Source organism: Oncorhynchus gorbuscha, linkage group LG01, assembly GCF_021184085.1.
Source record: "Oncorhynchus gorbuscha isolate QuinsamMale2020 ecotype Even-year linkage group LG01, OgorEven_v1.0, whole genome shotgun sequence".
NCBI lineage: Eukaryota > Metazoa > Chordata > Actinopteri > Salmoniformes > Salmonidae > Oncorhynchus > Oncorhynchus gorbuscha.
Window position 1 is genome coordinate 19,904,009 of NC_060173.1, and position 22,461 is coordinate 19,926,469.

At 43.6% G+C, this 22,461-nt stretch overlaps 1 protein-coding gene across 3 annotated transcripts in view; it reads right to left on the bottom strand.

Annotated features, from left to right (window-relative positions):
* Positions 1 to 890: 890 nt before the first annotated feature.
* Positions 891 to 22,461, bottom strand: part of LOC124034328 (engulfment and cell motility protein 3-like) — a 109,500-nt gene continuing 87,929 nt past the window's right edge. Inside the window, exons 1-8 of one of the 3 annotated variants that reach the window (XM_046347396.1) lie at positions 9,714 to 9,881; positions 9,578 to 9,591; positions 6,510 to 6,673; positions 4,437 to 4,549; positions 4,139 to 4,243; positions 3,909 to 3,988; positions 2,023 to 2,103; positions 892 to 1,773 (exon numbers count right to left, since the gene is read on the bottom strand). In XM_046347396.1, the coding sequence (XP_046203352.1) occupies positions 1,561 to 1,773; positions 2,023 to 2,103; positions 3,909 to 3,988; positions 4,139 to 4,243; positions 4,437 to 4,549; positions 6,510 to 6,673; positions 9,578 to 9,583 (762 nt within the window). In that variant the 5' untranslated portion in view covers positions 9,584 to 9,591; positions 9,714 to 9,881 and the 3' untranslated portion in view covers positions 892 to 1,560. Of the gene's footprint in view, positions 1,774 to 2,022; positions 2,104 to 3,908; positions 3,989 to 4,138; positions 4,244 to 4,436; positions 4,550 to 6,509; positions 6,674 to 9,577; positions 9,882 to 22,461 lie in introns of those variants that run through there. The other 2 variants (XM_046347385.1, XM_046347377.1) reach the window with 2 other exon arrangements.

Below are 22,461 nucleotides of genomic sequence, written 5' to 3' on the forward strand. Positions count from 1 at the left end.
ATCTGCACATGTGATGTATTACGCAATATTCAGGGACCACTTTTGGCTCATGGGTGCTACTTTCAGAACTACTGTCTAAAAAGTATAGAAAAGTACTTGAGAATCACTTTAAGGTTGGTGGAAAATGCTATGTGCTACGCCAAACTGTACCTATCCTGTAAAGACTAATAAAGCCCGTTACAATCTGCTAGATAGGATTCTGTTGGTGTAGGAGGTCAAGTTGTTAAGTACCATGTCAACTAGGTGCTCAAGGGTCGATGTGCCCTTGAGCAAGGCACTTAACTGTAATTGCTCCTGTAAGTCGCTCTGGATAAGAGCGTCTGCTAAATTACTGAAATGTAAAATGTAAACGTCAAAAGAAGTGATTCTGTCTCAGAGGCATATATATATACAAAAATATATATGTATTGTTTTGTTCTGTTTCAATCCTTTGGTTCAGTACGTTCAGAAGAGCTGTCATGCTGCCTGTTTCACAAAGGTATCAGTTTATAGAAAACCCCCAAAAAGTTGAAAAACTAGAAAAACTTAAACACAGATATGACCAAAACGAAACATGAACTCTGCCCAAACACAATACACAGAGGACTGTGAAGGACTGGAGCCATGAAGAGGTGACGCCCGAAGTAAGAATGGGAGAAACGCTGAAGACAAGTAATGCTAAAGTATGAAGCATTCAACTATAGAATTAGCCACTTGTCATTTTATCGGTAATTTCCGTTTTTATAGTTTCAAAATGTCCAAATGATTGTGTTTTTTTAATCCTAATTTAATATTGTATTGCATATATATATATATATATATATATTATATATATATATATATATTATATATATATATATATATATATATATATATATATATATATATATATATATATATTACTGTAAATATTGATCACATTGTGTATGATCATATATTTTGATACATTGAATGTTAATATTGTCAACCTATGTTATATATTTTTTACCTCCTGTTTCAGGAAGTGATGTCACTGAGAACTGCCCCTATATATAGGACCTTCCAACCCCACCTGGGATATGGATGCCTGATGAAGACCTAAGGGTTGAAACGTTGTTATAAATAAATATCACCTGGGAGCTGCAGTGTGCAGCGTTTTCCTTTCTGTTTTTCATTTCTACAGTTACAATACACTTGTGTTCCCAAACCACACACAAAAATATGACCACTCTAATAGTACCTAAGGAATCACGTTCAGCCTCTCGTCTTCCACATTACTCCGCCCATATAAGAAGACATCTTTGCCTCTGCTTTAGATCATCTTTATATCCATCCAGGCCTCCATGTTGCCACTGTTCCTCCTGTGTATCTAGCTATGTCCACATGCTTGGTCGTTATTGGGGTACATTCAGTGACATGAAACATTCTGAACGTTGCAGATAGAAATAGAATGAATAGAACTGACATACGCCCCTATTCCATAGGACAGATGATCATGTATGTTCTACTTCATGCATTTCTATCCGGACATTCTGTAACGTTACATCCTCCTGAACAAGCCCCGGGTCTCCTTCTCTACCATGCCTTGACCTCTCTCCAGGCCTACTGCTCAGCCTGGCTTAAGTCGTAGCAGAAGTTGAAGTTGCTGGGGGGTTTGGGCACCGGGGGGGCACAGTCTGGGATGGGCACGTTCTCCAGGTCCAGGAGGCGGAGCTTGATCTCCATGGAAAGTAGGATATCCAGCTCACTCCTCATGCATTCACTACTCATGTCCCGCCCCAGGAGCACGCTCAGTCCATCTGTCCACAGGCAGAACTGAAGGAGGGAGACAGAGATATCATCTTGTTATTTGACCATCTTTGTTATACTTTATGTTTACTTTGGCAATGTACTGTAAATGCTTTAAATTTCCACACCAATTAAGTTATTGAATTGAGAGAGAAAGATAAAGAGAGAGAGAGAGAGAGAGAGAGAAAGAGAGATGTGTGATTTAACTCTGGGAAAAGAGAGTGGGAGAAGGATGTGGACAATACAGACACTAGCTCCTGTGACATGACTACTCACGTCTGTTCTGGATGAGGCGATAAAGTTGAGGCTGTACTCCTCCACGTCATAAGTGATGCTGAAAGCCAGGTCCAACCCTTCCTGCAGGACACAGCACAACATGGTTTATGGAGGGCCAGGTACAGTGGGGCAAAAAAAGTCACCAATTGTACAAGTTCTCCCACTTAAAAAGATGAGAGAGGCCTGTAATTTTCATCATAGGTACACTTCAACTATGACAGACAAAATTAGGGAAAAAAATCCAGAAAATCACATTGTAGGATTCTTCCATGCAGATCTCCTCTAGAGCAGTGACGTTTTGGGGCTGTTGCTGGGCAACACAGACTTTCAACTCCCTCCAAAGATTTTCTATGGGGTTGAGATCTGGAGACTGGCTCGGCCACTCCAGGACCTTGAAATGCTTCTTACGAAGCCACTCCTTCGTTGCCCGGGCGGTGTGTTTGGGATCATTGTCATGCTGAAAGACCCAGCCACGTTTCATCTTCAATGCCCTTGCTGATGGAAGGAGGTTTTCACTCAAAATCTCACGATACATGGCCCCATTCATTCTTTCCTTTACACGGATCAGTCGTCCTGGTCCCTTTGCAGAAAAACAGCCCCAAAGCATGATGTTTACACCCCCATGCTTCACAGTAGGTATGTTCTTTGGATGCAACTCAGCATTCTTTGTTCTCCAAACACGACGAGTTGAGTTTTTACCAAAAAGTTCTATTTTGGTTTCATCTGACCATATGACATTCCCCAATCTTCTTCTGGATCATCCAAATGCTCTCTAGCAAACTTCAGACGGGCCTGGACATGTACTGGCTTAAGCAGGGGGACACGTCTGGCACTGCAGGATTTGAGGCCCTGGCGGCGTAGTGTGTTACTGATGGTAGGCTTTGTTACTTTGGTCCCAGCTCTCTGCAGGTCATTCACCAGGTCCCCCCGTGTGGTTTGGGATTTTTGCTCACCGTTCTTGTGATCATTTTGACCCCACGGGGTGAGATCTTGCGTGGAGCCCCAGATCGAGGGAGATTATCATTGGTCTTGTATGTCTTCCATTTCCTAATAATTGCTCCCACAGTTGATTTCTTCAAACCAAGCTGATTACCTATTGCAGATTCAGTCTTCCCAGCCTGGTGCAGGTCTACAATTTTGTTTCTGGTGTCCTTTGACAGCTCTTTGGTCTTGGCCATAATGGAGTTTGGAGTGTGACTGTTTGAGGTTGTGGACAGGTGTACAATACAATAAGGTGTCTTTTATACTGATAACAATTTCAAACAGGTGCCATTAATACAGGTAACGAGTGGAGGACAGAGGAGCCTCTTAAAGAAGAAGTTACAGGTCTGTGAGAGCCAGAAATCTTGCTTGTTTGTAGGTGACCAAATACTTATTTTCCACCATAATTTACAAATTAATTAATTAAAAATCCTACAATGTGATTTTCTGGATTTTTTTTCCTAATTTTGTCTGTCATGGTTGAAGTGTACCTATGATGAAAATTACAGGCCTCTCCTATCTTTTTAAGTGAGAGAACTTGCACAATTGGTGGCTGACTAAATACTTTTTTGTCCCACTGTACATAGTGTGAAAGAGGAAATTAGCTGTAGGGCCAAAGGTGTGTTCAGGGGACGTTGTCAGTAGGGGCAGTGGTAGCCAATGCTGATGGGGGGGGGGGGGATCTAGTGGGCAGTGAGCAGGCAACTGGAGGGTTGCTGGGATCAATATCTCAGTTTCCACCTTCTGCTGATGTTCAATTTAACCCCCTAAATTTCTCATTGGGCACTGCGCTGCCCTCTGCTCCAGCCTCTCCAACCATGCTTGTGTAGGTGTATATATCGGGGGAGGGGGGTTGGATAAAAGCAGAAGACACATATCCATTCCTTATATCTTATCGTACAAACCTTGGTCTGTTTGCCCTTATTCTCCTTCATGTGAGGGCAGTCTTTCCCTGTCAGCAGTGCTTTGATATCTGCAACAGGAACTGAGAGAGGAAAAGAGGAAAAGCATGTTTAGCGGCACACTTCAGCGTTGAACACAGGGCCAATGACAAGAGGGTGATGTCAAAGGAGTGGCAAGGCTACAATGGAAGGCTACAGAGTCACTCATAGTGTTGCTGTTGTTAAAAACTCACTCTTTTCCTGGAGACTCTCGATGGGGGGTGTTTCTGTGTCCTCCTCCACATCGCCAAAGTGCAGGACTTTGTGATTGGGTGACAAACGACAGTACCACAACTTATCTGAAATGACCAATAATAACAAATCATCAGCATGATTAAAGAAAGGGCATCTGTCTCTTCATCTCCCATCCTTCATTCGTCTCCCTATTTTTCACTGGGAGTTGGGCTCTCCTGGTAGCTTCCCCTTTTACTTTTCACTCTCTTTATAATGTAAATGCCTGTCCACCCCTCACAGAGGTGCGCAGAGTCTCACCCTGTCTTCGTCGACTGCTGATCTTGCGGAAGAGTGTTCCCTGACACAGGCGGTTCAGTCTCTGCTGGCGAATCAGCTCCAACAGCTCAGGTTTCAGGCGCTCCTTCAGCTCTCTGCAGGGGCAGAGACAAAGAAAGAGTCACACACACTACAAGTAGGGGAGAGCCAGGATGAAAGTACTACGGCTCTAAAGTAATGCACTCAATTTCTCAGATAAGATAGAAGCTAGAATGATGTAGTGAAGTCAGTATGTTCCTAATGCATAGGACGAGCTCTCTGCAAAAAAAAACAAAGTCCTACAATGTTTTGCCAAGCTATGGCTAAGCATGAATAGTCAATGAAAATGGTGAGAAACATATCCTTCTACATTCACATTAAAGTGAGACGAGAAAAGGATGGTTAATACAGCTATTATGTCATTTTAGTCTGATTAATATTGTAAGGCAAAATATTGTGGTTGCACAACATTGTGATGTTGATGCATAGTTAATTAATTATTCAAATCGACACAAACATAAAATTATAAAGGTCAATCAGATTTGTGACCATAATCCCTAGCTGTGTATTGCCACTTTCCATGTTGTCTGTTGTCTGTAGCTTGTGAGGTGTGGAAACACTTTGTTGCTTTTATGAATTTTGTCTTGTTGCTTTTTGTCCTATGTTTCTCTGTCTGTATGCTACGTCTTGCTTGTCCTATGTTGCTCTGCGTGTGCTCACTGCTCAATGATTGTCTATATTGTAATTGTTTTTAATAACCTGCCCAGGGACTGCGGTTAAAAATTAGCCGGCTGGCTAAAACCGTCACTTTTACTGAAACGTTGATTAATGTGCACTGTCCCTGTAAAAATAAAATAAACTCAAACTCAAATCATAGCGCATGTTAGACATTTTAATGGTTTGGACCTTTGGGGGGAGAAAATGTTAGTCACTGGGCCTCTTTGAATTCTAATTGTGCACCCCTGGCCTTTATGGTGGAAGTCAGAGAGCTGGTCGTGTGGTGCCAGGACAACAACCTCTCCCTCAAAGTGATCAAGACAAAGGAGATGATTGTGGACTACAGGAAAAGGAGGACCGAGCACCGTCATCGACGGGGCTGTAGTGGAGCAGGTTGAGAGTTCCTTGGTGCCCACATCACCAACAAACTATCATGGTCCAAACACACTAAGACAGTCGTGAAGAGGGCACAACAAAGCCTATTCCCCCTCTGGAGACTGAAAAGATTTGGCATGGGTCCTCAGATCCTCAAAAGGTTCTATAGCTGCAACATCGTGAGCATCCTGACTGGTTGCATCACTGCCTGGTATGGCAACTGCTCGGCCTCTGACCGCAAGGCACTACAGAGGGTAGTGCGTACGGTGCAGTACATCACTGGGGCCAAGCTTCCTGCCATCCAGGACCTCTATACCAGGCGGTGAGAGGAATGCCCTAAAAATGGTAAAAGACAACCCTAGTCATAGACTGTTCTCTCTGCTACCACATGGCAAGCAGTACCGGAGCGCCAAGTCTAGGTGCGAAAGGCTTCTTAACAGCTTCTACCTCCAAGCCATAAGACTCCTGAACATCTAATCCCCCCCCCTTACGCTGCTGCTACTCTCTATTTATTATTTATGCATAGTCACTTTAATAACTCTACCTACATGTACATATTACCTCATTTATCTCAACGAACCGGTGCCCTCGCACATTGTATCTGTACCGGTACCCCCTGTATATAGCCTCGCTATTGTTACTTTACTGCTGCTGTTTAATTATTTGTTACTTTTTTACTTATCTATTTTTAACTTATCAGTTATTTTTCTCTAATGTTTTAAAGCATTGTTGGTTAGGGTTTTAAAGCATTGTTGTATTCGGTGCATGTGACAAATACAATTTGATTTGATTTGATTTTGATACACACTGAAGTATACACACATACACACACTACGGGGGCTGATCGCTGCCCTCTAGAGGCCTTTGGGGGAAGTACAGGCTGACAAGGGGTTGTGTGTGTGTGTGTGTGTCATAGAGAGAGTGAGAGAGTGAGAGAGCGAGATAGAGAGAAAAAAATTCTGCTCAAACAGTTAAAGGACTCACAATACAGGCGGGGCAAGGGTCTCCTCTTGGTGCAGCCGCTCTGTCTGGCGTAGTTTGAGGATCTCACTGTAGTTCAGAGCATTCACCTTGTTCTTAAACAGCTCCAGAGACGTGGGCTTACTGGACAGAGTCCTAGTGATCTGCTCACGCACAACCTGCATTACCTAAAGATGTACAGAGAGAGTAAACAATGATTATTTAAATGGAAAAAATATTAGCTATGTTATGGCTGTAGAAATGGTTTCTCTGGTGGGTTACACTATTCAAAAGTATGCAGTACTGTATATCATAGTTTATGTATGTTTGAATATATTTCAGTAGCTAGAAATTTGAGTGAATGTGGGTATGAGTTGAGAGAGAGCTGGACACAGTGATGCTTACACAAGGCTTTACACACCTTTTAGATAAAACTATGCTAAATAAATTCACGTCACCAAATAATTGATTAAAACACACTGTTTTGCAGCGAAGGTCAACAGTAACCTTAACAACACTCTGTATGGTAGCACCATGGGGTAGCCGGAGGACAGCTAGTTTCCTTCCTCCTCTGGGTACATTGACTTCAATACAAAATCTAGGAGGCTCATGGTTCTCACCTCCTTCCATAGACTTACACAGTAATTATGACAGCTTCTGGAGGACTGACATGTTGTCCAACAAATCAAATGATCAGAGAATGAATCTAGTACTGAAAGCATAAGCTACAGCTAGCTAGCCTAGTTTTGAACAAATACTTTTATTCAAAAAAGAAAGAGAAGCGAGAGAGAGCTAGCTATATTTCGTTGTATTATATTTATTTACACTTATCTAGTGAATGCAGCTAGCTAGTTTAGCCTATTCAAACACCCAGTTCAAACAGAGAGGGATGCTATGTTACCTAGCTGGCTATGGTTATCCAACATTGTAACCTTTCCAAGTCAAGGTAAGCTTTTGATTGTATTAATGTATTGCCACCGGGGCCTGCCGGTGTAACTGCATAACATGCTTGCCAATTGTACACTGTACTGCATGATTGTAGCGAGTTTACTAAGGTGTTAGTTCTAGTAGCTATGTTGACTATGACATTAGCTCATTTGGTGACAATGATGTAGGCTGTGTGTAGCGGTTAGAGGTTGTGATATGAAGGTTTGGCTTGGAAAGCTTTTTTAGCCTGGTCACAGACAGCTGATGTGTTGTACATTGAAGTCCACAAGTGAAGGGAAAAGGTGAGAGGAGGAATATACAATGAGCAAAGTGTACATGCTGTTTGTATGTGGCTGCTATGAAAGTGAACTGTGTTTGCGTGTGATAATGGGTGTATTCTTCCCCCAATTCTGTTGAAAAACATTTCTTAAACGGAACGAAACAGGGATAAACATACCTGAATTTGTCCAATAGAAACTGTAGTTTGCCACTGTTGGACTAATGATTACACTCTAGGGCCTAGATCAACTAGATGCAGGCAAGAGTGTGCAATGCAGTATTGAATGTGTCACTGTCTGTCACCTTGATTACTCAAATTCTTCTCTCAACCTGTGGACTTACGTTGTAAACTTTCATTCATAGGCTAGGTTGTAGCAACATCATGATGGGTATAGGGAACATGTTGAGTATCATGTAGTAGCCTAAAACTATCAATGTCACATGTATCTGGGTGAATGGAATATGAATGACAGTCATCCAATATGCTTTAATAGAAATAAGGCCAAGCTCATTAAAAAAAAGATCGTTCTCCATCATCTTAAATGGCACCGACCGCCGCTGGTATGTGTCTGTATGTGAGAGAGGAAAATCTATGTTTCTCTCTACCATTGTGGCCACAGTTTAAAAATTCATTACAGAAATCTATGAGAACACACCAAACCCAACACAATTGAATTCAATCTCCCTCTTTCCTCCCCTCCTCTGTCTCTCTCACTTTATCTTCATCTCTCTTCCTCTCAGCGTGTCCCTACTTGGAATGTGTCTCAACACTGCTCTTGACCCCAAGCAGCCGTCGCCATGGGAATGTCATTTTTCTGTGCGTCATGGTAACCTGCCCTCTCAAAAGCTCCACAGCACCACAGTATGGAGCCCTTTTATGAAATAATGTGTACATATGTGAAGGGCACAATAACCATGACCCATGAAGGATGACAGGCTCTAAGTTACAGAGTGTCCATAGAGACCCCAGTATCTATGGAGTAAGAAGCAAGGAGCAAACAGTGTATAGCAATGGGGCACTCATCATCTATCTGCTGTGCATACAGTACTCATGAGGCACATAGTTGTATTTGTCAGCAGCAAGTCTATTGGACCAATTCATCCCAATGCCTGTCGTGCTGATGTTACATCCAAAATAATCAAGCCTCAATAACAGAAATGAAAGGAAATAGAATGCAACACCTGTAACAAAATACATATTACTAAAAACAATATAACTTTACAGCCAGTGACCGTTAAACAAATATCCTGTGTTAAACACAGAATTGGCCAAGGCTACACTACAACACAGCAACTACTGTACATTACATACACAGCACTTTATGGTATAGTAATCACACAATTCTAAAAACTTTTTTTTTTAAAGCCCAGAATTGTACTATGTAATAGCCATGTAATATAATATGTATTATAAACTGGGTGGTTTGAGCCCTGAATGCTGATTGGATGACAGCTGTGGTATATGAGACCGTATACCACAAGTATGACGAAACATTTAATTTTACTTGTCTAATTACGTTGGAAACCAGTTTATAATAGCAATAAGGCACCTCGGGGTTCTAAGGGCTGTGTCCAGGCACTCCAGATTTGGTCATGCATATGAACAGTCCTTGGCCATATATCACACCTCCTCAGGCCTTATTACTTAATGAATCCATGTAGGCACAAAAATATCTTTATAACAACACATCCAAGGACAATGGCACTAAAACTGTAACCAAAATTCAGACAGTAATTTTATATTCTGATAAATACTTGAACAAAACAAAGCTATAATTGACACCTTGCTTAAATGCCCCCAAGCTCCACCCTGTGTAACAACATTATCCACATTCTGTGTACATACCACCTATAAATGATAAATTAACAAAAATACAGTATCTCACCTCCATAGTGTGTCCTTCAAGTACAACCCAGAGGCCAACAATGTTAGTTCCAGGGTCAAGAGAGAGAGAAAGGGAGATATGAGAGGACAGAAATGGAGGAGAGGACAGCCGAGGGGGGAATAAGAGAGAGTAGCACCTTTATGGCATCATAGTCCAGAGCTAAGGTTATTTTGTAAACACATAGTCACAAACACTCCCGTCCGGTGCCTCTCTCCCCTGCCGTCACTCCTCTGGTTTAGCCAATAGAAAGAGAACCCTAGTACAGGAGACTGTTACCTCAGCCATAGTGAGGAGCAGCTGTCTCTGTTCCCTTACAACCCAGCAGTGTGTGTGTGCACGGGAAAAGTGTGTGTGTGTGTGTTTGGTGGGGGGGTCGTCACACACACATACACACACAGAGCTAGTTGGAGGCCCCCAGCTGGCAGCAGCGTGTTGCCGGTAGCGATTAACGGCTGAAATCGACAGCACAGTTAGGGGTTTATTGGAGAGAAGGGGGAGAGAGAGAAAGAGATGGAGAGACAGGGTTTGTGATTGAATGAGACGAGAAACAGCGAGACTGCAACAGAGCGGTAGAGGATGAGAGGTGAGTCTGAGGTACATGGTAGTAAAAGACAAAATATAGACTCTCATTATGGCTTGTTGACAGTCTAACTGAGGTGTTGAATTTACTCCTGTGAGACAAGCATGGACGGGACAGACACCAGTCACTCTTCAAGCAGTAAACAACACATTCGCTCAGCACCAGTAGTCTGCATTCATTCCCTTAATATTTCTCATCAGACCTAACAAGTATCTGACTAAAGGGTGAACTAATCTAAAGCGGAGAGAAGAATAACACAAGCAACATAGGAAGATGCCTTAGTTTTCTATCCCCCCTCTCTCTGTCTCTCTTTCTAACATAAGTGACCACTGTCCATCTCTCCATTGTCGGCGTCCAGAGGTTTTTCTCTTGTGTAATTACTGCTGATGGAAACAAGCGATTGTGTCGGGCCTTTATCCCTTGCTATGATTCTGCTATGGAGTGGGATTCTCTTTGTGCTTCTAATGCCCCATTGTCCCTGCCCCACGGGACTGTGGAAAGGAGTTGTGGGCACAAGCTGTGCAACACAATGACACAAGGTGTCACATCCTGACCTTAGTTCCTTTTTTATGTCTCTATTTTAGTTTGGTCAGGGTGTGAGTTGGGGTGGGAATTCTATGTTTTTGTTCTATGTGTGTGTCATAGTTCTATGTGTTTGGCCTGGTATGGTTCCCAATCAGAGGCAGCTGTCAATCGTTGTCTCTGATTGAGAACCATACTTAGGCAGCCTGTTTTCCCACTATGGTTTGTGGCTAGTTGTTTTCTGTGTCTGTGTTTCACCATACAGAACTGTTTCGATTTTCATTGTTTCACATTGGTTATTTTGTATTTCAGTGTTCAGTTATATTTCATTAAAATGGACACTTACCACGCTGTGTTTTGGTCCGATCTTTCATACTCCTCAGATGAAGAAGATCGTTACACAAGGTTAGGGACTTATGACCAAAATATAGTACCCAACATCCAATGTGAACCAAACTTCTTCATACGAATGAGTAAGACATGAGGAATCCCCCAAAATTGTCAAAAACCGCCCATGTACCCCCCACACCAAGTAGTATGAAGCTGTGGCTTGGAGTATTGCTTCTCCATACTACAGTGGCAAGAAAAAGTATGTGAACCCTTTGGAAATACCTGGATTTCTGCATAAACGGGTCATAAAATTTGATCTGATCTTCATCTAAGTCACAACAATAGACAAACACATTGTGCTTAAACTAATTGCACACAAACTATTGTATTTTTCTTGTCCACATAAAATACATACTTTAAACACTCACAGTGTAGGTTGGAAAAAGTATGTAAGGCTAATGACTTCTCCAAAAGCTAATTGGAGTCAGGAGTCAGCTAACCTGGAGTACAATCAATGAGACGAGATGTTGGTTAGAGCTGCCCTGACCTATAAAAAACGCTCACAAAATTTGAGTTTGCTACTCACAAGAAACATTGCCTGATGCGAACCATGCCTCAAACAAAGGAGATCTCAGAAGACCTAAGATTAAGCATTATTGACTTTCAAAATCTGGAAAAGTATCTTTAAAAGCCTTGATGTTGATCAGTCCACAGTAAGACAAATTGTCTATAAATGGAGAAAGTTAGCACTGTTACTACTCTCCCTAGGAGTGACCGTCCTGCAAAGATGACTGCAAGGGGGGTTTATTTTAATTTAATTTTACCTTTATTTAACCAGGCAAGTCAGTTAAGAACAAATTCTTATTTTCAATGATGGCCTAGGAACAGTGGGTTAACTGCCTGTTCAGGGGCAGAACGATACCTTGTCAGCTCGGAGGTTTGAACTCACAACCTTCCGGTTACTAGTCCAACGCTCTAACCACTAGGCTACCATGCCGCCCCAGATGATGTGGCAGGTGGCAGCATGGTAGCACAGCTTGTCCCAGAATTAATCACAAAAAAATAGCTGATAACTACGAAACAAACATTCTGGATACTATAGTGAATCTGGAACTATTTATTGATCAGCATTTTGATATGCTCGAAAAAGAAACGGATACATCGAATCGAACAAGAGAAGATCTTTCCTCGAGTTCTGCGAGCCAAACGGGAGGAAAGCTGCCTTCAAAAATTCCAAACTTAACATTGGAGTGTGATGTTTTTATAACTATGTCTCCAGAAGATAGAGCATTGCTTACAAGCATGAGCGATCAGTTAACAAAAACTGGATCTATTGCCTGGGCTACTGGGGGAGGTTGAGGCTTTAAAAACAGGAATGGATTACAGTAATAAAAATATGGAAGAAATACGAGCGGAAAATAAAATATTGGACCCCCTAAAAGACACTACAGAGAGGCTACGGTATGATAATAAAACAATGAAAGCAGAATTACTTGATCTAAAGTGCAGAAGTAGGAGAAATAATATTGTTATAATGGGAATAAAGGAGGATGAAAACTAAATCTATCAGTCAACGGAGGAAAAAGTCAGTGTAGAAACGATTGATTTTCAAAGAGCTCACCGTTTTGGGAAGGCCCTGTCCGGTCGTAGCTATGCTAACCCACTACGAAATGAAAATTGCCTTCTTACAACAGGGTAGGGAATTGAAGAATTAATGAACAATTTCCGCATGAAATAGTGGAGAGACGACGTGCCCTGTACCCCACTTTCAAAAGGCTCTGAGCAGAGAAGAAGAATGTTCGTCTAGTGGTCGATAAATTACATGTAAATAATCAAATGTTCAAGGACTGGAAGATTACAACGTGGCTGTGAGTGTAGCTACCTCCTGTTGAAGTAGTCCCCAATACATATTTGCACTGCATCACACAGTACAAATATGGATTTATTGTTTTTTTACAACAACAAAAATGTTTCATGCACTATGGAACCGTGGACTATGTGGACTTAAAATAAGGTTGGATTTATGGTAATGCAGAATGGGTATGATGAACTTGAACTATATGGACGTAATATCAAGTTTTGATTTAGGTGAAGGCGAGGATGGGTAAGGCTGGCCTTTTTTTTCCTTATGATTTTTTATGTATTTAATTTGAAGATTGTACATTAGAAATATCAAGGTCGTTTTTTGTTTGTTTAATAACTAACAGTTGAAGTAGGAAGTTTACATACACCAAAATCAGTTTTTCACAGTTCCTGACATTTAATCCTAGAAAAAATTCCCTGTCTTAGGTCAGTTAGGATCACCACTTTATTTTAAGAATGTGAAATGTCAGAATAATAGTAGAGAGAAAGCTTTTATTTCTTTCATCACATTCCCAGTGGGTCCGATGTTTACATACGCTCAATTAGTATTTGGTAGCATTGCCTTTAAATTGATTAACTTGGGTCAAATGTTTTGGGTAGTCTTCCACAAGCTTCCCACAATAAGTTGGGTGAATTTTGGCCCATTCCCCCTGACAGAGCTGGTGTAACTGAGTCAGGTTTGTAGGCCTCCTTGCTTGCACGCATTTTTTCAGTTCTGCCCACAAATTTTCTATAGGATTGAGGTCAGGGCTTTGTGATGGACACTCCAATACCTTGACTTCAATACCTCAACAATACCTTGTTGTCCATAAGCCATGTTGCCACAACTTTGGAAGTATCCTTGAGGTAATTTTCTATTTGGAAGACCCATTTGCTACCAAGATTTAACTTGACTGATGTCAAGTTCACCCAGAGACCCCTGTTGGTCACATGAATGTGTTCATTTCATTCCCCCATTCCCAGCATAAAGCGCTAGTAGATTCAGGCGCAGCGGGGAATTTTATGGACCGCGGTTTCATGCATAGGTTAGGGATTCCCCTTGTTCAGATGGACAAACCCTTCCCTGTGCACTCCCTAGATAGTCAACCATTAGGGTCAGGGGTGGTCAGGGAGGCCACAGCTCCACTGGAGAAGGTTACTCAAGGGGGTCATGAGGAGAGAATTAGTCTCTTCCTCATAAGATTCTCCTGCGTTTCCAGTGGTGTTGGGGATTCCCTGGTTGGCCTTTCACAACCCCACTATTTTGTGGCAACAGAGGGCTCTAAAGGGGTGGTCAGAGGAGTGCTCAGGTAGTTTCCATCGGTGCAATGACGGTGGAGAGTCCAGACCAAATCTCCACCGTGCGCATGTAACAGTATAACTTTAGACCGTCCCCTCGCCCATACCCGGGCGCGAACCAAGAACCCTCTGCACACATCAACAACTGTCACCCACGAAGCATCATTACCCATCGCTCCACAAAAGCCGTGGCCCTTGCAGAGCAAGGGGAACTACTACTTCAAGGTCTCAGAGAAAGTGAGGTCACCGATTGAAACGCTATTTAGCGCGCACCGCTAACTAAACTAGCCGTTTCACATCCGTTACACGCATTCACCCTGAATATGCCGATTTGGCTATCGCCTTCTGTAAAAACAGGGTGACCCAATTACCACCCCATCGACGAGGGGATTGTGCGATAAACCTCCAGGTAAACGCAGCACTTTCCAGGAGTCACGTGTATCCCCTGTCACAGGAGGAGACGGTGGCTATGGAAACATATGTCTCTGAATCTCTGAGGCAGGGGTACATTCGGCCTTCCACGTCACCCACCTCCTCAAGTTTCTTTTTTGTGAAGAAGAAGGAGGGAGGTCTGCGTCCGTGCATTGACTATAGAGGTCTAAATTCTATTATGGTGGGGTACAGTTACATTTACATTACATTTAAGTAATTTAGCAGATGCTCTTATCCAGAGCGACATACAAATTGGTTACCCACTACCTCTCATCGCTATGGCGACTGAGTCATTTCACGGAGCACGCTTCTTCACAAAACTGGATCTCAGGAGCGCGTATAACTTGGTGCGTATCCGGGAGGGAGATGAGTGGAAGACAGCGTTTAGTACCACATCCGGCCATTATGAGTACCTCGTCATGCCGTATGGGTTGAAGAATGCCCCAGCAGTCTTCCAATCCTTTGTAGACAAGATTCTCAGGGACCTGCATGGGCAGGGTGTGGTGGTGTATATCGATGGCATTCTGATATACAGTGGGGAGAACAAGTATTTAATACACTGCCTATTTTGCAGGTTTTCCTACTTAGAAAGCATGTAGAGGTCTGTAATTTCTATCATAGGTACACTTCAACTGCGAGAGACGGAAACTAAAACAAAAATCCAGAAAATCACATTGTATGATTTTTAAGTAATTTATTTACATTTTATTGCATGACATAAGTATTTGACACATCAGAAAAGCAGAACTTAATATTTGGTACAAAAACCTTTGTTTGCAATCACGAGGTGAGATCTTGCATGGAGGCCCAGACCGAGGGTGATTGACCGTCATCATGACCCTCTTCCATTTTCAAATAATTGCGCCAACAGTTGTTGCCTTCTCACCAAGCTGCTTGCCTATTGTCCTGTAGCCGGTCCCAGCCTTGTGCAGGTCTACAGTTTTATCCCTGATGTCCTTACACAGCATCCTGGTCTTGGCCATTGTGGAGAGGTTGGAGTCTGTTTGATTGAGTGTGTGGACAGGTGTCTTTTACACAGGTAATGAGTTCAAACAGGTGCAGTTAATGCAGGTAATGAGTGGAGAACAGGAGGGCTTCTTAAAGAAAAACTAAGGTCTGTGAGAGCTGGAATTCTTACTGGTTGGTAGGTGATCAAATACTTATGTCATGCAATAAAATGCAAATTAATTACTTAAAAATCGTACAATGTGATTTTCTGGATTTGTGCTTTAGATTCCGTCTCTCACAGTTGAAGTGTACCTATGATAAAAATGACAGACCTCTACTCTACATGCTTTGTAAGTAGGAAAACCTGCAAAATCGGCAGTGTATCAAATACATGTTCTCCCCATTGTATTCCGCTACACGTGCCGCGCATGTGTCTCTGGTGCGTAGAGTACTTGGGCGACTGTTGGAGCATGACCTGTACGTCAAGGCTGAGAAATGCGTGTTCTCCCAACAGACCGTCTCCTTCCTGGGTTATCGCATTTCCACATCAGGGTTGGTGATGGAGTGTGACCGCATTGCAGCCGTGCGTAATAAGCCGACTCCCACCACAGTAAAGGAGTTGCGGCGGTTTTTAGGGTTTGCCAATTACTACCGGAGGTTTATCCGGGGTTTTGGGCAGGTAGCTGCTCCCATTACCTCACTGCTGAAGGGGGGACCGGTGCGTCTGCGGTGGTCGGCTGAGGCGGACAGAGCGTTTTGTCGCTTGAGGACTGTTTACCGAGGATCCCGTGTTGGCTCATCCGGATCCCTCTTTGGCGTTCATAGTGGAGGTGGACGCATCCGAGGCTGGGATTGGTGCCGTGCTCTCACAGCTCTCAGCCGCGCCATTGAAGCTCCGCCTCTGCGCTTTCTATTCGAGAAAGCGCAGCCCGGCTGAGCGAAACTATTATGTGGGGGACCGGGAGTTGCTGGCTGTCGTAAAAGCTTTGAAGGTGTGGAGACATTGGCTTGAGGGGGCTCAACACCCTTTCCTCATCTGGACTGACCACCGTAATCTGGAGTACATCCGGGCGGCGAGGAGACTGAACCCTCGCCAGGCAAGGTGGGCCATGTTTTTCACCAGATTCAGATTTACGATATCGTATAGACCAGGTTCCCAGAACGCTAGAGCAGACACACTGTCTTGTCTGTATGATACAGAGGAGCGGTCCATCGATCCCACCCCCATACTTCCGGCCTCTTTTCTGGTGGCGCCGGTGGTGTGGGAGGTGGACACGGACAGCGAGCGGGCATCTCGGTCAGAGCCTACTGAACCTCAGTGTCCAGCTAGACAGAGGTACGTCCCGCTTGGTGTCCGTGATTGGTTGATTTGGTGAGCGCATACGTTACCCTCCTCTGGTCACCCGGGTATCGATAGGACGGTGCGAAGCCTTAGGGAGAAGTACTGGTGGCCCACTTTAGCTAAGGACATGAGGGTTTATGTCTCCTCCTGCTCAGTGTGAGCTTAGTGCAAGGCTCCTAGACACCTGCCCAGAGGGAAGTTACAACCGCTCCCCGTTCCACAACGGCCTTGGTCACACCTGTCGGTAGACTTCCTGACCAACCTTCCTCCATCCCAGGGTAACACCACGATCCTGGTCATTGTGGATCGGTTTTCTATGTCCTGTCGTCTCCTCCCTTTGCCAGGTCTCCCTACGGCCCTACAGACTGCGGAGGCCCTGTTTACTCACGTCTTCCGACACTACGGGGTGCCTGAGGACATATTTTCTGATCAGGGTCCCCAGTTCACATCCCGGGTTTAGCGGGTGTTCATGGAGCGTCTGGGGGTCTCGGTCAGCCTGACCTCTGGTTTTCCCCCCGAGAGTAATGTGAAGGCGGAGAGAGTCAAATAAAATAAAATAAAATACAATTTTATTTGTCACATACACATGGTTAGCAGATGTTAATGCGAGTGTAGCGAAATGCTTGTGCTTCTAGTTCCGACAATGCAGTGATAACCAACAAGTAATCTAACTAACAATTCCAAAACGACTGTCTTATACACAGTGTAAGGGGATAAGGAATATGTACATAAGGATATATGAATGAGTGATGGTACAGAGCAGCATAGAGTAGATGGTATCGAGTACAGTATATACATATGAGATGAGTGTGTAGACAAAGTAAACAAAGTGGCATAGTTAAAGTGGCTAGTGATACATGTATTACATAAGGATGCAGTCGATGATGTAGAGTACAGTATATACATATGCATATGAGATGAATAATGTAGGGTAAGTAACATTATATAAGGTAGCATTGTTTAAAGTGGCTAGTGATATATTTACATCATTTCCCATCAATTCCCATTATTAAAGTGGCTGGAGTTGGGTCAGTGTCAATGACAGTGTGTTGGCAGCAGCCACTCAATGTTAGTCTGATGACAGTCTGATGGCCTTGAGATAGAAGCTGTTTTTCAGTCTCTCGGTCCCAGCTTTGATGCACCTGTACTAACCTCGCCTTCTGGATGATAGCGGGGTGAACAGGCAGTGGTTCGGGTGGTTGATGTCCTTGATGATCTTTATGGCCTTCCTGTAACATCGGGTGGTGTAGGTGTCCTGGAGGGCAGGTAGTTTGCCCCCGGTGATGCGTTGTGCAGTCCTCACTACCCTCTGGAGAGCCTTACGGTTGAGGGCGGAGCAGTTGCCGTACCAGGCGGTGATACAGCCGCCAGGATGCTCTCGATTGTGCATCTGTAGAAGTTTGTGAGTGCTTTTGGTGACAAGCCGAATTTCTTCAGCCTCCTGAGGTTGAAGAGGCGCTGCTGCGCCTTCTTCACGACGCTGTCAGTGTGAGACTCCCTAAATTTTAGGGAGTCTCAGGATGTGTGTAGGTTTCTGCGGTCGTATTGCCAGGACCGGCCAGGTGAGTGGGTGAGGTACTTCCGTGGGCAGAGATGGCCCAGAACTCACTCTGCCACTCCTCAACTAACCTTTCGCCCTTTCAGTGCATATCAGCCTGTCCTGGTACATTGACATCCGAGCCAGACCGAGGCTCCTGTGGTGGAGGAATGGGTGAAGCGCTCAAAGGAGACCTGGGAGGCCGTCCACGGGCACCTGAAACGGGCCGAAGGGCGGCAGAAAGCGAGCGCTGACCGCCACCACAGTGAGGCACCGGTGTTCGCACCGAGGGACCGGGTCTGGCTCTCGACCCGAAACCTGCCCCTCCGTCTACCCTGCCGGAAGCTGGGTCTGCGGTTTGTGGGGCCATTTAAAGTCCTGAGGAGAATAAACGAGGTGTGTTATAAATTACAGCTCCCCCTTATTACCGTATTAAACCCTCGTTTCATGTGTCTCTCCTCAGGCCGGTGGTAGCTGGTCCGCTTCAAGGAGCTGAGGTGCGGGAGGTCCCTCCGCCCCCCTGGACATCGAGGGGGCCCCGGCGTACACAGTCCATACTGGATTCCAGGCGTCGGGTGAGGGGCCTGCAGTACCTCGTGGATTGGGAGGGGTACGGTCCGGAGGAGAGATGCTGGGTGCCGGTGGAGGACATCTTGGAACCATGCTGAGTAAGTTTCACCTCATCCATCCGGATCACCCTGAGCCTCGTCCTCCGGGTCGTCCTCGAGGCCGGCGTCGGAGCAATGTGGGAGCCGCGCGTCGGGGGGGGTACTGTCACGACTTCCACCGAAGGTGGCTCCTCTCCCTGTTCGGACGGTGCTCGGCGGTCGTCGTCGCTGGCCTACTAGCTGCTACCGATCCATTTTTCCTTTTTGATTGTGTCTGTCTGTATTGTTTACACCTGTGTTCTGTTAGTTGATTTCGGTGGGTTTATTTACCTCCGCTGCCTGTTAGTCTGTGCGGGATTGTTTTGCTGTGGTTACTGTGTTAGGGATGTTTGTCTGCACCACAGGTTTTTTTCTTTCACACGGCAGTTGTACCGGTTTGGTATGTGTGTAGGAGTAGAGGTTTCTCCCCCGTGGGTATCGTTTATTTTCCGTGTGTGGCGACCTCGTTTGGGCGTATTCCCCCCCATGATGTTGTTGAGTTGGGACTTTCGGAATAAACTATTGTGCCACTGGGACTCCCTTGCTCTCCTGCTCTTGATTGCTGCACCTCCCTCCTTCAAGGAGGCACATAACAGGTTGGTTTTACAGGTTTACTCGCTCTGGATTGTCAGTACTGCATGTGTTCTTGGCTGTTGTGCGTAGCTGTGCCGGAATAAGGGAGTGCCTGGGGTTGTCTTGCGATATATTTAGGTTGTTTTCTCTTCGTTTTAATTTATATTTTATTTTTTACCAACAATTGATTCCAATGAACTGATCAGGCTGGGCTGACATGCTTATAGCCTTGCTAGGACTTTCAAATATGAGCATGCTGTTAGATGTGTGCTGTCATTATTTATATTAATACTATCTATTATTGTTACTATTTTTTCTGACTGTTTTCCATGTTATTTGGTTAGTTCTCATAGGCATCCTCATAGATAATTCTGTTATCATAGGATTGCCCATATTTCCCTCTGGCCAACACCAATTGGCGGCCAAGGATTTGCCTTAGGACGCAAAGGTGTGTCATGAGTCAGGGAGGTGGTCTGATGGTCTTAGTGACAACAGACCTAGATATGTGGGGAGGTTTTAGTGGGTGGAATATTAGGACAATTGGAGGTTTACAAAGTAGCATCTACAGTATGCTTAACAGTGCAAATTATTATGGTACAGCTACAGTGGGGCAAAAAAAGTATTTAGTCAGCCACCAATTGTGCAAGTTCTCCCAATTTAAAAGATGAGAGAGGCCTGTAATTTTCATCATAGGTACAATTCAATTATGACAGTGATCCCAAACACACCGCCCGGGCAATGAAGGAGTGGGTTCGTAAGAAGCATTTCAAGGTCCTGGAGTGGCCTAGCCAGTCTCCAGATCTCAACCCCATAGAAAATCTTTGGAGGGAGTTGAAAGTCCGTGTTGCCCAGCAACAGCCCCAAAACATCACTGCTCGAGAGGAGATCTGCATGGAGGAATGGGCCAAAATACCAGCAACAGTCTGTGAAAACCTTGTGAAGACTTACAGAAAACGTTTGACCTCTGTCATTGCCAACAAAGGGTATATAACAAAGTATTGAGATAAACTTTTGTTATTGACCAAATACTTATTTTCCACCATAATTTGCAAATAAATTCATTAAATATCCTACAATGTGATTTTCTGGATTTTTTTTCTCATTGTGTCTGTCATAGTTGAAGTGTACCTATGATGAACATTACAGGCCTCTCTCATCTTTTAAATTGGGAGAACTTGCACAATTGGTGGCTGACTAAATACTTTTTTTGCCCCACTGTATATGGACACTTAATCATCATGGTGCTTTATAATGGTAAGTTTACAAACATTGGTTGTGGTAAGTATAATTGAAACTTGGGTATCATTATGGTAAGTGGGGAAATAAGTATAGCAAGATATAATTGTAATGGCTTAGCAGATCATAAAAAAATATATACATTTTTACATGGTTAAAAGAGAAAGAATATAATACATATTGTCTACAGGAAACTCATTCTACAAAAATAGATCGGGTTGGGTGGAAAAAGTACTGGGAGGGAGAATGTATATTTTTGTCATGGTCAAAGAAACTCAAAAGGAGTGATTATACTAATTAATATACATTCTGGTCCGATTGTGCAAACAGATCCTCAAGGAAGATGGATTATTTTAAATATGCTATTGGACCAAAAACAGATCTGGCTAAATCATCTATATGGGCCAAATAATGATGATCCACAACTTTTTTGAAAATATATATAATATTATATTGAGCTCACAAGCAACATGGTGGAGGGGTAAATTATATATATATTTTTTTGCAAATGTAAAAATCCAAAATAATAAAATGTTTATATTAATTAACACACAAAAAAGATGACTGCAAGAGCTCAGAGCAGAATGCTCACTGAGGTTAAGAAGAATCCTAGAGTGTCAGCTAAAGACTTACAGAAATCTCTGGAACATGCTAACATCTCTGTTGACGAGTCTACGATGCATAAAACACTAAACAAGAATGGTGTTCAGGAAGGACACCACAGAAGAAGCCACTGTTGTCCAAAAAAAACACTGCACATCTGAAGTTTGCAAAAGGATTGGATGTTTGGATGTTGGATGTTCCAGGTGCACTACTGGCAAAATATTCTGTGGACAGATTAAACTAAAGTTGGGTTGTTTGGAAGGAAGGAACACACAACACTATGTGTGGAGAAAAAAATCCACAGCACAACAACATCAAAACCTCATCCCAACTGTAATGTATGGTGGAGGGAGCATCATGGTTTGGGGCTGTTTTGCTGCCTCAAGGCCTGGAAAGCTTACTATCATCAATAGAAAAATGAATTCCCAAGTTTATCAAGACGTTTTGCAGGAGAATGTAAGGCTATCTGTCCGCCAAAGCTCAACAAGCTCAACAGAAGTGGGAGGTCCTTCTGGCTCAGTTGATGCAACAGGACAACCCGGGACCCAAAAATGTATGCACAGACTGTAGTAAATCAACAACAGAATGCCTTCTGAAGTTGCCCAGTCAGAGTCCTGACCTCAACCCGATTGAGATGCTGTGGCATGACCTCAAGAGAGCGGTTCACACCAGACATCCCAAGAATATTGCTGAACTGAAACAGTTTGTACAGAGGAATGGTCCAAAACTCCTCTTGACTGTTGTGCAGGTCTGATCCGCAACTACAGAAAATGTTTGTTTGAGGTTATTGCTGCCAAAGGAAGGTCAAACAGTTATTAAATCCAAGGGTTCACATACTTTTCCCACCCTGCACTGTGAATGTTTACATGGTGTGTTCAATAAAGACATGAAAACGCATAATTGTTTGTGTGTTATTAGTTTTAGCAGACTGTGTTTGTCTATTGTTGTGACTTAGATGAAGATGAGATCAAATTTCATGACCAATTTATGCAG